The sequence below is a fragment of the Citrus sinensis genome, chromosome 7 (genome assembly GCF_022201045.2).
Source record: "Citrus sinensis cultivar Valencia sweet orange chromosome 7, DVS_A1.0, whole genome shotgun sequence".
In the NCBI taxonomy this organism is placed as follows: domain Eukaryota; kingdom Viridiplantae; phylum Streptophyta; class Magnoliopsida; order Sapindales; family Rutaceae; genus Citrus; species Citrus sinensis.
Genome location: NC_068562.1, coordinates 18580385 through 18594481, shown reverse-complemented (window position 1 = coordinate 18594481; position 14097 = coordinate 18580385). Strand labels below are relative to the sequence as shown.

General features: G+C 32.7%; 3 protein-coding genes and 1 long non-coding RNA gene across 5 annotated transcripts; all 4 read right to left on the bottom strand.

The window, feature by feature from the left end:
* Positions 1–604: 604 nt before the first annotated feature.
* Positions 605–3842, bottom strand: LOC102615458 (uncharacterized). Of its 2 annotated transcripts, XM_052444198.1 has the most exons (5): positions 3705–3842; positions 2713–2817; positions 2289–2513; positions 1824–1974; positions 605–1730 (listed from the first exon to the last, which is right to left on the bottom strand). In XM_052444198.1, exons 2-5 carry the CDS (start codon positions 2764–2766, stop codon positions 1216–1218), a joined length of 945 nt encoding a protein of 314 aa, XP_052300158.1. In that variant the 5' UTR covers positions 2767–2817; positions 3705–3842; the 3' UTR covers positions 605–1215. The 2 variants fall into 2 exon arrangements, with proteins under 2 accessions (XP_052300158.1, XP_052300159.1); XM_052444199.1 differs by lacking the exons at positions 2713–2817; positions 3705–3842 and having other exon boundaries at positions 1824–1970; positions 2289–2426.
* A 289-nt stretch (positions 3843–4131) lies between these two features.
* Positions 4132–4721, bottom strand: LOC127898860 (probable LRR receptor-like serine/threonine-protein kinase At3g47570). The gene is made up of 2 exons (XM_052431353.1): positions 4280–4721; positions 4132–4148 (listed from the first exon to the last, which is right to left on the bottom strand). The coding sequence occupies exons 1-2, from the start codon at positions 4719–4721 to the stop codon at positions 4132–4134; spliced, it is 459 nt and encodes a 152-aa protein (XP_052287313.1).
* Positions 4722–4799: 78 nt separating this feature from the next.
* On the bottom strand, positions 4800–9041 carry LOC102615958 (putative receptor-like protein kinase At3g47110). The gene is made up of 4 exons (XM_006468056.4): positions 8174–9041; positions 8003–8074; positions 7533–7604; positions 4800–6271 (listed from the first exon to the last, which is right to left on the bottom strand). The coding sequence occupies exons 1-4, from the start codon at positions 8508–8510 to the stop codon at positions 4803–4805; spliced, it is 1950 nt and encodes a 649-aa protein (XP_006468119.2). The 5' UTR covers positions 8511–9041; the 3' UTR covers positions 4800–4802.
* Positions 9042–9614: 573 nt separating this feature from the next.
* On the bottom strand, positions 9615–13060 carry LOC102610040 (uncharacterized). Its single transcript, XR_008056431.1, has 5 exons — positions 12830–13060; positions 10979–11072; positions 10804–10849; positions 10441–10596; positions 9615–9931 (listed from the first exon to the last, which is right to left on the bottom strand). It is a non-coding gene; the product is annotated as an uncharacterized LOC102610040 (long non-coding RNA).
* Positions 13061–14097: the final 1037 nt, after the last annotated feature.

Here is a 14097-nt window from a genome sequence, read left to right as displayed (position 1 = left end):
TCAAGTTCTGAAAGTTGCCACCTCTACGAAATTTAAATTTATAGACAAAAGGATAGACTTCACAATTCGTGACCCTTTTAGGTGGCACAATTTTGATTACGTGAAATGGGATACAATAATATACCAGAGGGGTTGATTTATTAAATGGATGGTGTGTCATCATGTACTGAAATGGGATGCAAAGGCCAATTTCTCATTTCTATTCTTAATATCTCAGCTTTGAGACCCACCACCAGCTGTGAAATAAGTTTAATAATAATTGTAGCTATGAAGTAACGATCGTTTCGTATACCGGATGGACTAGGATATGATATAGTTAGGGGATATTTACTACTATATAATCTTTGGTGATTCAAGATTAAATTGAATTACAACAGTACTCCTATTGTTTAAATTGTTTATTTAACTATAATCTTATTAAAAACAAAGAATATTCTTGTTATGAAATATTTTTTTATTTTTTCTACAAAAAATCCAAATTTGCCCTAAAGGTTTCTTGTAGACTAATGAGTATGATACCTAGATGAAATTAGAAAAGATGAACTTGATAGCAGCAGTTAACAATCTGTTGATTTTCTTAACTGTTATATCTATCAGGAAAAGAAATATAAAAGGTGATGACCTCATTATCATTTCAGCAGAAACTTACAAAAGCAAAAAACCAAGAATATCTTGGCTTCAGATGGTGCTCAGCCACCCCCTCTATCCAGCAAAATCAGCAATTAATCACGTGAGATTAAGGGAAGTATATACAGTAACACCATATGTATCAACCATCAAGTGAAATGCACATCATGCAAGTTCTGGAAACAAAACTTGTACATACTTAAAACACTTTAGTTTTGAGGTCCTAGGTTCGAGTCGCAACTAAAATAAAAATAAATATTTTTTTTGTTGTTTCTGATACCTTGTGTCGACGATCTCTGATGTTTAATCTACAAACACATAGAATTAATAATTTGTGACACTTATTTATTAAACACGAAAAATGACTCAAATATATGTAACTAATGATGCTTTTTAGAAAAGTGTCACGAACACAAGTATTAGTAAAAGTTATTTTTCTAATGGTGGTAACACTATATACATTAACCATCAAGTGAAATGCACATCAAGTTCTAGATCCAAAATTTGTAGATACTTGCTACACAAAATTAGAGTAACGCACCAGCAAAAGAGAAATTTTCTGACAAAGAGAGGCACGACTCAAAGTTTTCAAACCCAAGTGCCTCTAAGAAGCGCACTTGTAGGTGCAGTCTCACCAAATGTCTTGATCAAATCAGAACAGGATTCATCTGCTTCCCCTTCATCTGTCTTTAGCTCCAAACCCAGCTCCTCCTCTATATCATCTGATGCCGATATGAGCAAGAATTCACATCCTTCATAGTTCAAGAAGTCTGGAGGATCTGCTGGACAGTAACGCTTTTGCCCAAACTGACCTTGCAGGTGGGCTGGGAAGACGGCCTTCCGCTTGTTCTGCAGTCCTCTGAATTGTGAAGTGCCATGTTGACCTGGTTTCTTTATCTGTATGAGAAATGAGCCTTCGTGTTCAATGTTAAGGGATTCCTGAGTCTCGTTTTCCATGTCTTCTGGAGGAAATTCGAGCTTGTAGATCAAATGAGTGTGCATCTTCTTGCCTGGACTGTGCCTTAAAATGCGGTAAACGCCTTCGCCTACTGCCCTTGCAGGTAAATTTCGTCGATGACCTCTAGTTGAAGTATCGTATTCCTCTACACAACAGCATACACTTTTGGTTATCAACAGTCCCATAGATATTAATGAGAAGTGCACCCAAAGAATCAAAGAGATCTAGAACTCAATACCTCCAGCAAGAGCAACCTTCACATCCTCCACTTTTGTGGTGACCATTTCAACAAAACCCCAGTAAGGCCTGGATTTCTCCCTCGGATCTGGAAGGCTTTTGCGTCCCATCACAATGAACCGCAACAACAGTTCCTTCTCAATGTTCACTAGCTAGCAGCAGTGACACTTGACAACAATTAGCTAGAAGCGGTGACACTTGACCCAATTGAAACATACACATGTACATGTACTTCAGCACTTGTTGGACTTTTACTGTGATTTTTCTTCCCACTTGGATTCTAACATTACATGCTTATTCAACATACCATTAGATTAAATAAAGCGTGACACAATGCATAGACAAATCTGAAACCCCCTTGTAATCGTTTTCAATTTTTATCATTGTTAACATACATGCAAAGATCAAAATATTTCCAATTAATTTAACCAATAGTAAAGAGTCCCAAGTTAGAAATGTGAACTACCTTGCTGCCGTGGCCACCTTCACTTGAGCCACTTCCATGCTTAACAGAGTCACTTTCTTCTTTCTTGGCTCCCTCCTTACCTGACTCCGGATCTTGTTTCTGTTCAACTGACCTCTCACCGGACTCCGGCCGCAGGACAAGGTACAATCTTTGCACATCATCCGAGCTGTGAGCTTCTTCTTTGCCGACTTTAGGCCTGTAGAAGAAAAATATTTCCCCTCTTTCCTGCAAAATTCCCAGAACCAAATACAATGATAGATTAGTCATTATTAGGTTTGAATTTCTTGACAACCCACATTGACAAGAAAATTAAATGGAGAAAAATAACATATATATAGAATGTAGCTATGATTTAAACACATGTTGCAGCAGATTGGATAACTTTGATTAAAAAGCTATATATTAGAACATGTAAGAAAGAGACCTGAATCTCAACTTGAGACTGAGGTCGTGTCTTGTGTTCTTGGCCTTGTCCCATTAACTTGGATGATGATGACTGCTGACTCTTGTTTCGTTTCCCATGTATAAGCTAAAGAAGACGAGTTACTTTAAAAGGGAAATTAAGGACAGGAAGAAGAGGCGTCACAATACCAGAGACTTTCATATGCTTGACACGTATGCATTAAACATGCCACGATTTTATTTATGGGGAGTGCCACGTATATATATAGTCATGACATTAACAAACAGAATGATATACGATTACTTCACCGCAGTATTATTATTTACCATGATTTTCTGGTAGATTCTCAAGCCTGGAGGTAGAAGAATTCTAAAATACACCGTAACTAATACAATTGAATAATGTGCACATGATTTGTATAGTTAAATTTTATATAAGACTAATTACATACGAGTTGTTTAAAGTAATAAAATTTTTTATTGATGTTCTGTACTAATTTTTACATAAAATATCTAAAATGAATTTTCGTGCAAAAGGGCAAAGAAAAAAAAAAGAAAAAACAGAGGGGGCATGGAACTTGAGCAAAGATTTATGGAGAAAATGAAGACAAAATAAAATTAATAAAAACAATTTGGCCTATAATACAAGAGACTCGTTGCTGTTAAATTACTCAAACTCCAAGTTTAGAAAACAGCCATAACGACTAATATTCTTACACTTTTTTATTGAATTTATTCACTATAAAGATTACAATTTTCATTATTAGTCAAAGAAAAGAAAATCAATTTAAAATTTTCTTTCGGTGAACCTTGACGGTATTAAGGATGATTAATTAAATAAAAATAAAAAGAGTACATCTAATTAGGGGAGGCCGTGATGGGCCTTATCCTTAAAAAGCAAACTACGTTCAGACCAAAACAAATATGAAAGAGAATGAAAAATGCATACATGCAAATTTCAAGAAAGAGAGAAATAAACAAGAGCAAGAGCAATAACAAAACATATCAACAAACCTTGTATGAAGGACAGCCATTTAAGTCTCCGAAAAGGATAGCTAGCAATGAAGGAGGGGCATAATCAATTTAAATTTGATTGTCTTATACATCTACCTCCAACATTTCTAAGTAACGAGTCTCTAATTTTTAAGAGTCTCGTTACAATTTTTTTTGCATTGATTCTCTGCTGAGGGGATTCTACAGTGCACTCCATAGCTAAATTGAAGACAAATGACACACATTGCTCTTTTGCAACAAAATGCATGTCCTCCCGACTTAGCAAATTTGCATCAATAACTTTCATGATTGAAATGGGCAGCCAATCATTAACCCAATGCTTTAATGTCATTTCTTCATTAAAAATTTCGTCAGTGGGTTTCTTCCCTTTAAAAGTTTCCATTAATATAATCCCAAAGCTATAAACATCTCCATTTGTGGATATTCGTCATTCTCTTCCATACTCTATGAATTGCAATAATTACGCAGTAAGATAAATTATTAATAATAATTTCCTCTTCCAATGAAAATCATAAGAAATGAATAACTTATTAGGAAGTTTACAACAAATAGAATATATTTAACATGGAACAAACCTGGTGCCATGTAGCCTATCGTGGCAAGTGTTTGTGTTTGAGTCATAGATTGATCTTCTCCGATTAAGAGCTTTGCAATGCCAAAATCACTCAAATGAGCAACCATATTATCGTCTAACAATACATTGTTGGGCTTTAAGTCACAATGAATTACAGGAGCTGAATAACCAAAGTGCAGATATTCTAAAGCTGTTGCAACATCTACCATTATATTCAATCTTTGAAAAATATCCAAAATGCAGTTACTCGAATACAAATTCTTCTCCAAACTTCCATGAGGCATGTATTCTAATACCAATGCTTTAAACTCTTCAGTTGAACAACTACTGATAACTTTGATAAGGTTTCGATGGCGAATACTTTTCATTATTTCACATTCAACATCAAAACTCTTAAACGCTCTTCCACATTGCAGGTCGAAAACCTTCACTGCAACCTCCATCCCCTCCCCAATTCTTGCTTTGTAAACAGAGCCAAAACCTCCTCTACCGATTAGATTGTTTTCACTGAATCTATCTGTTGCTCAACAAAGTTCTAGGTATGAAAACCTTCTACATGTCGCTATTGGTGGCATATTAGCATCATTTGGTGGTTGTTTTACTCTCTTTCGATATCTTACGATCAATAAAATGACTACTATTATAAATATAGTACTCAATGGCAAGACAATCCCTAGAAGAAGAACATTTTTCCTTGATTTGTGATGAATGCTAGTTTTGCATGGTGGGACTTGTAGATTGGGTGAACCACATAATAATTCATTTCCCTCAAATGATTTAGCTGAGAAGTTTCCAAAAGATCCTCCTTTAGGAATTTCTCCTTTTAGCTTATTGAAAGAGAGATCTAGATCCTCAAGATATGAGAGTTTTTCTAAAGATATAGGAATAGACCTAGAGAGATTATTGTTGGACAAATTTAAGGATTTCAAACTTATCAAATCACCAAATGATTCAGAAATCGAGCCTTGCAATCTGTTATATCCTAAGAAGAGATATTGTAAATTAGTTAGGCCTCCAATTACCGTTGGGATAACATCTGAAAAATTATTCGTCGAAAAATCAATTCCTATCAAAACCTTCAAATTTCCAATGTCTAATGGGAGTGGGCCAGTAAAAAAATTTGATGAAAAGTTGAGGTACAACATGCTCTTAAGGTTCCAAATAGTTAAGGGAATGGAAGTTAACTTATTGGAACCCAATGACAATGTCCCTAGAGAAGCCAGATTACTGAAGCATGCAGGGATTGATCCAGAAAGCTTATTGCCACTCAACCCCAACTCATATAGTTTAGTCAAACGACAAATATCGTCTGGGATTGGTCCTTCTAATTTGTTATCTTCAAGATGCAAACCTTGAAGCTTTTGTAATTTTCCGAGAGTAATTGGAATTGATCCATTCAATTTATTGCCTCTTAAATAAATCCCTATCAAGTTGGTCAAGTTACCGATCTCTTCAGGGAAGCCACCACTAACGTTACAATAGGACAAGTCAAAGTATTCCAATGAATGAGAAAGATTACCCATAGACATCCTAGGAAGAATGCCATCCAGTGGATTATTTGATAAGCCAATATATGTTAAAGACTTGCAATTTGAGAACGAGGACAGAAAGCTCAATTCTAGATTTGAAGATGTCAAATAATTATAATGTAAAGTCAGCAACCTAAGATTTCTTAAATTGCCAAATGTGTTGGGAATAAAACCTGAGAATGAGTTTATTCCCAACTCTAGCACAGAGAGCTTAGAAGCATTAAAGATGACACGAGGAATTGTGCCACTGAAATTATTACTCCACAAACGAAGCTCTTCAAGATTTGGAAGTTGGACGTCTGCGATGGACGAAAGACTTCCTGAGAGAGAATTACTTTGAAGCCCAAGTCCTGTGAGTGTTGACATATTGAAGATTGTAGCTGGGACAGCACCAACTAATTTGTTATGACTAAGGTCCAGCAACTTCAGATTATGGAGATTATGGATTTCAGGTGGTATCTCCCCTGTATTGTGAAATTTATATTTTATAACTTCAGATTATGGAAATTTATCTTTACTAAGTAACTATAAATATTAGTAATTCCAATAGTCACATCATTGTTAAATAAAATAACATAGTGAAATAAACAACATATTTAATATTAATTTAAACTAGTAATGTAAAATTTACATGAATACAAGAATTTATTTTGGAACTAAATTTATAGTCTATTTTACACGTGCTACTACGGTGAATATATGAATTTTTATCGCAGTAAAATATTTCCGATTTCACGTGCTATTTCATCTGTATTTTGAAAGGATTATAATCAGGTTTGTTTCAAAGAATAATAATACATAAAAACAGATACACGTTTGACACCACTCATCCGTACATCAATACCAGCTTTAGTATGCTTTAGTTATTTATATATAAATTGCTATAACCTAACCGGGAAGGTTAAGAAATTATCAAGAGTGTGGTGAAAGTAAAAGCTTATGTATAACATGTGTAACTATGTAAGTGTTTGACCGCATGCAATCTAGCCCGAAGCACAAGTAAAATAAGTACACAGCAAGCCTAAGTCATGAGTACTGTACTCCTCTCTTTTTAACTATTATTTCAGTAAAATAATTTTTTTTCTAGTCTATTTTTTATATTTATCCGCTGAAATTCTGAGGAGGAGCAGTTCTCAACGTTTGTTTCAAAATTTTCAATTAAAATGCTTAAATACTAATTTCATAGCTACGAACCTTCTAGATATTATAAATTCTAAGATTGAACATCATCCGCTAAGATAATATATTATGTTGACTAAAAATTTATTGAGATAAAAAATTATGCAAGGATTGCCGTGAAGATGTAACTCTTTAAGATTATTAAAATTATTGATTTCTTTTAGTTTGATGCTTTTTAAGAAATTATTTATTAGTGATTGCATCTCCAATTATTTAAGATAACTACTGATTCTATGTAAAATAATTTATGAAGTTGTCACACGTGCATATCATTAGTGAAACATATCTGTCATGATAATTTTTGAGAAATCTAAATTCAGTAATGAAGAAAGATTTGCGATTTATTCCACGTGCTTTTATACTTTTTTTAGATGCTAAAATTTTTTGTATAAACACAGATTAATTTCTAATAAAGAAACGAGATAATGTTAGCTAGTAGTAACAATATATCCTCATATGATAATTTATAATATGAGTCGTGAAATCTTTTAATTATATATATATATATATAAAAGAGTAATTTGTAGATAGATGAAGAAATGATACCGGTTAAAAAAATTTTGTCCAGCTTTAATACCTCCAATCCTGTAAGATTCGCCAGCTCCTGTGGAATTTCTCCTGCAAATTGAGCACATATGTATTTGTGCAAACAATTGGATCATTCATATTTGGGAAAAAAAAAAAGAAAAGAAAGAATTTATTGCCTGAAGAATATCATAATGACAATAAACTCTTCAACTCTATAAGAATTAGGCCGACAGGAATCAGAATGAAACATCATTAATTTTGATCAACTTAATTGGGAGCTTCAAAATGGAAGTGGCAACATGATGAGAGAAAATTAAAAACATATTTTTTTATCTGCATAAATTAAAGAATGAAAAGAGTGAGGAGAGACTTAGAGCTTTATCTCTATCTGAAAGAAAACAATAAATCATAGCATAATTAAAGAACAAGCGAATGAATACAGAAGCAAGCACAGGTAAACTAAAATTGCCGAAAGTTTAAAATCATACCTTGGAGATTGCTTACTTGTAACGCCATCAGCTCCAATTCAGCAAGATTGCCAAACTCTCGAGGAATTTCTCCTGCAAATTAATCGACGTGTGTAAATTGTATTGTGGAACATTATTCATATTACAACTTATGGAACAATTTTCATAATTAAACTATGTGATCATGCATACCTTGAAGTCCACTGTAGCCAAGATATAATTCCTTAAGTTTGGTCAGGTTCCCGATTTCTTTTGGTATGGCTCCCAATAAATTATTGATCGACAAACTTAAGATTTCCAAATATTTGCAATTTGATAGAGTGGACGGTATTCCGCCATGGAACATGTTTTGGGACAAAGAAATTGATTCAAGAAAAGGAAGATTACTGCATATATTTGCAGGAATTTCACCAGATAGTGCGTTGTAACTAAAATCAAGATCTTGTAAAGAAGACTTGTTGAAGATGAAAGAGGGGAAAGCTCCAGAGAGTTGATTTCCACGGAAATTAACATATTTCAGTGTATACATGGTGAAGATGGCGGAGGGAATGGAACCAGAAAGTCGGTTAAAACCGAGATTGAGTGATTACAGAGAAGAAAGATTCCAAAGTTGAGAAGGGATGGTGCCTGTAAGATTTAAGTGAGAAATATTCAAGACTTTGACTCTATGGCGATGGGCATCACAAGTGACGCCTGTCCAATTGCAGACAGGAGTACTTGTGTTCCAATTTTTGGCCAGGAAATTGGTTGGATCATGAGTTATGTGAGCCTTCAGGGCAAGCAGAGCATCTTGATCTGTGGTAATGGAACTTGTGTTGGCTGTTGCAGCTGCGGTAAGTAAGGAAATAAGAATCAAGCAACGGAGAAAGAGAAATCTGCTCATCATACTGAGAGAGTGAACTCTTTCCATGAGATGAGAGTATTTTAGATCGTAAGTGTGTGCTTGATTGGATTGGTAATGCAAGAACACTGATAAGATTGCTGTATACCAAGTATTTATAATGAAACCAAAATTTCTAAGAAAATAGAGGAGAAAAAGACCAGCGTTCTTTGGGCCTGACCTCAGTCACCAAAAGCTTATCCTTGTGATCTAACGATTTTTGAATTACTTTAGTAGTTGGAAAATGGAAAGTATTTTTTTTTTCTTACAATAAGCCCGTGACTTTTGTTTTTCTTTATAATCATTTTTGTATACGATAGGGATATATTAATTTCCTATGATCAAATTTCTAGTAATGAATCATAATTTTGTCAGAAATTTTATTCTTGTGAATTTGGAGCAAATATCATCAACAGATATAAGATTAACACTACTAGAAAAATGGTCTTTACTGACTTTAGAATAGTGTCAGAAATTACTTTTATTGACACTTGTTAATTGTGTCAGTAATCTGGGAGTCAGAAAAATAGTGACACTTGTAAGTGGTGTCAGTGATTACTATTACTACAGTATCACCGATATTATGACATCATAGTATTAGTAGTTATTGATATTTTATTAGTGTCTATGATTACTGTTACCATGGTATCACTAGTTAATTTATTTTTAAAAAAATAAAAAATTAAATTAGATCATTACCTATTGATTTATTTGTAAAATTAAAAGCACCACAAAATAACAAAAAGAAATTGATTTATATCACAAAATCTTTCATTTCACATTTAAATATTATTAGTATATATTACAAATTGAACTTCAATAGCCAAAATATGAGATATCCTACTCTCATAACTAAATAATCCAAATTCAATACATAAAAATTAGTCTCTGTCCCTATCTGACCAACTTCCATCAGAATTAGCCTCATCACTTCTGCTTTCACTGTGATAATTGGAGCGCCTCCGACTCCGAGTTGTTTCATGAACAATTGACGTTCATCATCATGGCTTCTACCAGAACCACTTTTCACACGATCAGCCTCCCTTGATCTAGACCTTCTGTAATGATGCCTGCATAAGAAATTACAAAACCATAAATAACCAGAAGATTTCTAACATCAGCAGTAAATACATTAAATAATGAAATTTGATCATAGTTTGGATCATCATCCCTTGTACATAAGATTGCAATGCTACATCACCAAAGGCTTCTTGTTGAATCTAATTATTTTCTTGCCATGCTTGCAACATGGTCATTACGCCACATACTAATCATACATTTTTGAAAGTGGGTTTTAAACTCGAACAATAGACCAAAAAACCAACAGAAGAACTTTCTTTAAATCTTGCATTGAAAGAACATCTTTTCATTATTCATTGCTTCTAAGAAAACCGAGTTAGGAGACTTGAAGAAAACACAAATGAAGAGAACGATACTATGAAGAAACCTCTCAAAATCATCGGTCAAACATGGAAGTTTAAACTAAAAAATTCAAATAATAGAAAGTGAATTAAATAAACAAGAGTTCATATATACCAAGTACAGTTTTTAGTGTCTATGACTAGTAATAAAAGCATACATGTCGGCATTAGTTGAATCTATCTTGTTCCTCGTTTGTCCTTAGCGTTCTTGATTCCAGATCCCATATTCATCAGAATAACCAAATAAAGCAGCCATCTTTTTCACCCAATATCTCGGAGGTGGTTTATCCCAATCAGCCCATTCATAGTCTCCGCTAGGGTTGCGGAAACAGTGGATAAAATTGCAAGCCATTCCACAAGAGCATGTATGTTAAAATATATGCCCAACGAAGATAATAAGAGTGTAAAGAAAAGAAGAAAAGAAACAAACTCATTTCATATCAAAAGCAAAATGGCAAAGAAAAAAGCAAGTGTATAAGCCGCACAATTATAACTCTTAAAAATGAGACAATTGGCTGTACCTTTAGTCTTGACTTCATATATTCCCCACATATGGCAATCTTCCATCTAGTCACATTAATAAATTGATTGGTTGGTGCGAGTTGTATAGCAACGCCAAATTGATTGTAATTAAAATTAAAAAGAATATGATTACCTTAAATAAAAAAGAAAAAAAGGAAAAAGGAAAAGACTAACCTTTAAGAATAGTCCCAAATATAATGAAAAAAGATTTATGCCTTTGGTACTTTCTTCTCTCGTTGCAATTCACAGTGTTGACACATTTTTTTCCCTGAAAAGTACTGCAAGTTAGTAGATTTATCACTAATCAGATTTAATAGGAAACGTTGACAGCTTGAATTTAAGATTTTCTTTAATTTAATTTGAAATGCTATGAACAAAACATAATTAGACATGTCAATGCACCACAAATCAAATTTCCAAGTCATTTGGACAACTCTACATTTGCTTCTCACATGATAAAACTATATAAGTTAAAATTGCATATGAAACTATAAAAGTAGCAGCAGGTGTTTGAATATATATTAAATTTAAAATACTAAATATATCATAATGATACTTTCCACATTTTAGGTGGACATATAAATCAACAACATATTAAAATTTGAGGCTATTCTGATATCAATAGGCTGGTGTTTAATAGGATCAAACATTAATGAACAATTCTGTCAAAATTGCATATGAAACTGTAAAAGTAGTAGCAGGTGTTTGAATATATATTAAATTTAAAATACTAAATATATCAGAATAATACTTTCCAGATTTTAAGTGGACATATAAGTCAACAACATATTAAAATTTGAGGCTATTCCGATATCATTAGGCTGGTGTTTGATAGGATCAAAGATTAATGAACAGTTCTGTCAAAATTGCATATGAAACTGTAAAAGTAGCAGCAGGTGTTTGAATATATATTAAATTTAAAATACTAAATATATCAGAATGATACTTTCCAGATTTTAATTGGACATATAAGTCAACAACATATTAAAATTTGAGGCTATTTCGATATCATTAGGCTGGTGTTTGATAGGATCAAAGATTAATGAACAGTTCTGTCAAAATTGCATATGAAACTGTAAAAGTAGCAACAGGTGTTTGAATATATATTAAATTTAAAATACTAAATATATCAGAATGATACTTTCTAGATTTTAAGTGGACATATAAGTCAACAACATATTAAAATTTGAGGCTATTCCGATATCATTAGACTGGTGTTTGATAGGATCAAAAATTAATGAACAGTTCTGTCAAAAGAAGTTACTGCAGAGACAACAGAGTTTGAAAAATCATTAAAAATAAATTACAAGTTCAATCAAAATAAAATTTTCCAGATTCGAAGTATGCAAATAGAAGTGTAGTTTATCCGAATTTCAGCTTATTCTAACTCTGTTAGACTATACGTTTGCAATATCAAACATGGTACATATGTAATTTCTAATAAAATTGGACAACAACCAACCATATTGAGAAATCCATTCAAAATCAAATATAAACCCAATTCATTCCAAAATTTCCAGAATTAAAATGTTCTCATTTAAACTTAGTTTAATCAAACTTTCAAATCAATTGAAAGTCATTTAGTCAAGTTCGGAAACAACCAAGATCACAACAACAGTCTATCAATCCTCAAATTTTCAGCATAATTTCGTGAGGGAGAATGGAGATTTTTACTTAAGAAAATTTTAGGTTTGGGTTTTCATACACACCATCAAACGAAATATATAATACATACTAAACCCATGATTGTCGATTGCCATTATTCTTTTAATTAACAAATTGCATTCAACCTAAATCCATAATCACCGATTGTAATCATTCTTTCACTTAATAAACTGAATTCCACCTATAATAAAGCTGCGTTTTATTTATTTTATTAAACAATAAATTAGATTATAAACAACAAAAACCCTAGATGGCTAGATTTCCAAACAAGTGCAAGCTCTCATTTGCACTCAATAAACATCAATCAATTAACAGATAAATACTTAAACAATGAGAATAGAGAATGAGACAAAGAGTTACCACAACACTGATTCGGACTTTCAAACCTTAGCTTTGCCCAAATTCTTCACAGCACTTTCTGGGTTCTTTTCGGGGATATTTTAGCTTAAGGACGACAGGTTTCAAGGTTTTGACAAAGGCGGCTTTCAAGGTAGATCATTGTTAGAGAGAGAAAGAGAGCGAGAGAGAGGGAAGGAGAGAGAAGGAAGAAAGCTTCGGCGGCCGTGAGATAGATTTTTTACTTTAACAAAAATTTTTAGGTTTTAGGTTTCACACAGAACATGAAAGATTTTTAGGTTTTAGGTTTTAAGTTATAATATTTATTTATTTATTAATTTATAAGTTCAAAAATGCAATTTGTGGCCGAGTGGTATAGTGGTTAAAATAAAAAGGTTATGGCTTAGAGGTCTTCAGTTCGATTATTAGTAGATACAAAATTAAAATTTTATTTTTTTAACTACTAATACTTTAGTGTCACGAATCTGTGATATTTGATTTACTGACACCGTAGTATTAGTAATTTATGATACTTATCTGTTAAACACGGAAAATGCCCCAAATACATGTAATTACTGATACTTTATAATAAAGTGTCAGAAGACAGGTGTCACAAAAGACCATTTTTCTAGTAGTGTAAATTTTAGCATTTGCAGACCCAAGGAGAGATTATTACTTTGATTAAAAAGATTAATTTATAATGTTAAATTCTTAAATTATGTAGGATGAGGAGTGAAATTATTTTAAAATAATTTTTTTTAAAAATATGATTGTGAAATTTTTATCAAAAAATTACTTCCATTCATTCAAAAAAGAAATTTTTTAAAATTTTCTTCTCTATATTAATATGACATATAATAAATGCTATATTCCTTAAAACTCAAATTTTTGGATAATTTGAAATTATATTTCTGTATCTTTTTCTTTTAAATTTGAGAAAATTTTCTAGTCCTGAAAATTATACAAACTAGTGATGTCACATGTAAGACAAAAGGGTGCCATGGCCCCCCCTGGGTTTTAAAATATTTTGAGATTTTTGAATAAAATATGAATAATTTACACACTGATCCCTGTACAATTAAGTTTGGCCCCCCCGTTAAATTTATAAGTTTAAATTTGGCCCCCCTTAAATTTCCTCCTGAGATCCGCCCCTGTTCATAGAAGCATTGGCTGACTTAACGTGTCGATGAGGGTGTCGCAAGTTGACCGCAAATTGCCCATGTAAAATGATCGATCGTTTTCTTTTCATAAGAAAATGAGTATTCATTTTACTCCTAAGAATTTAACGATGT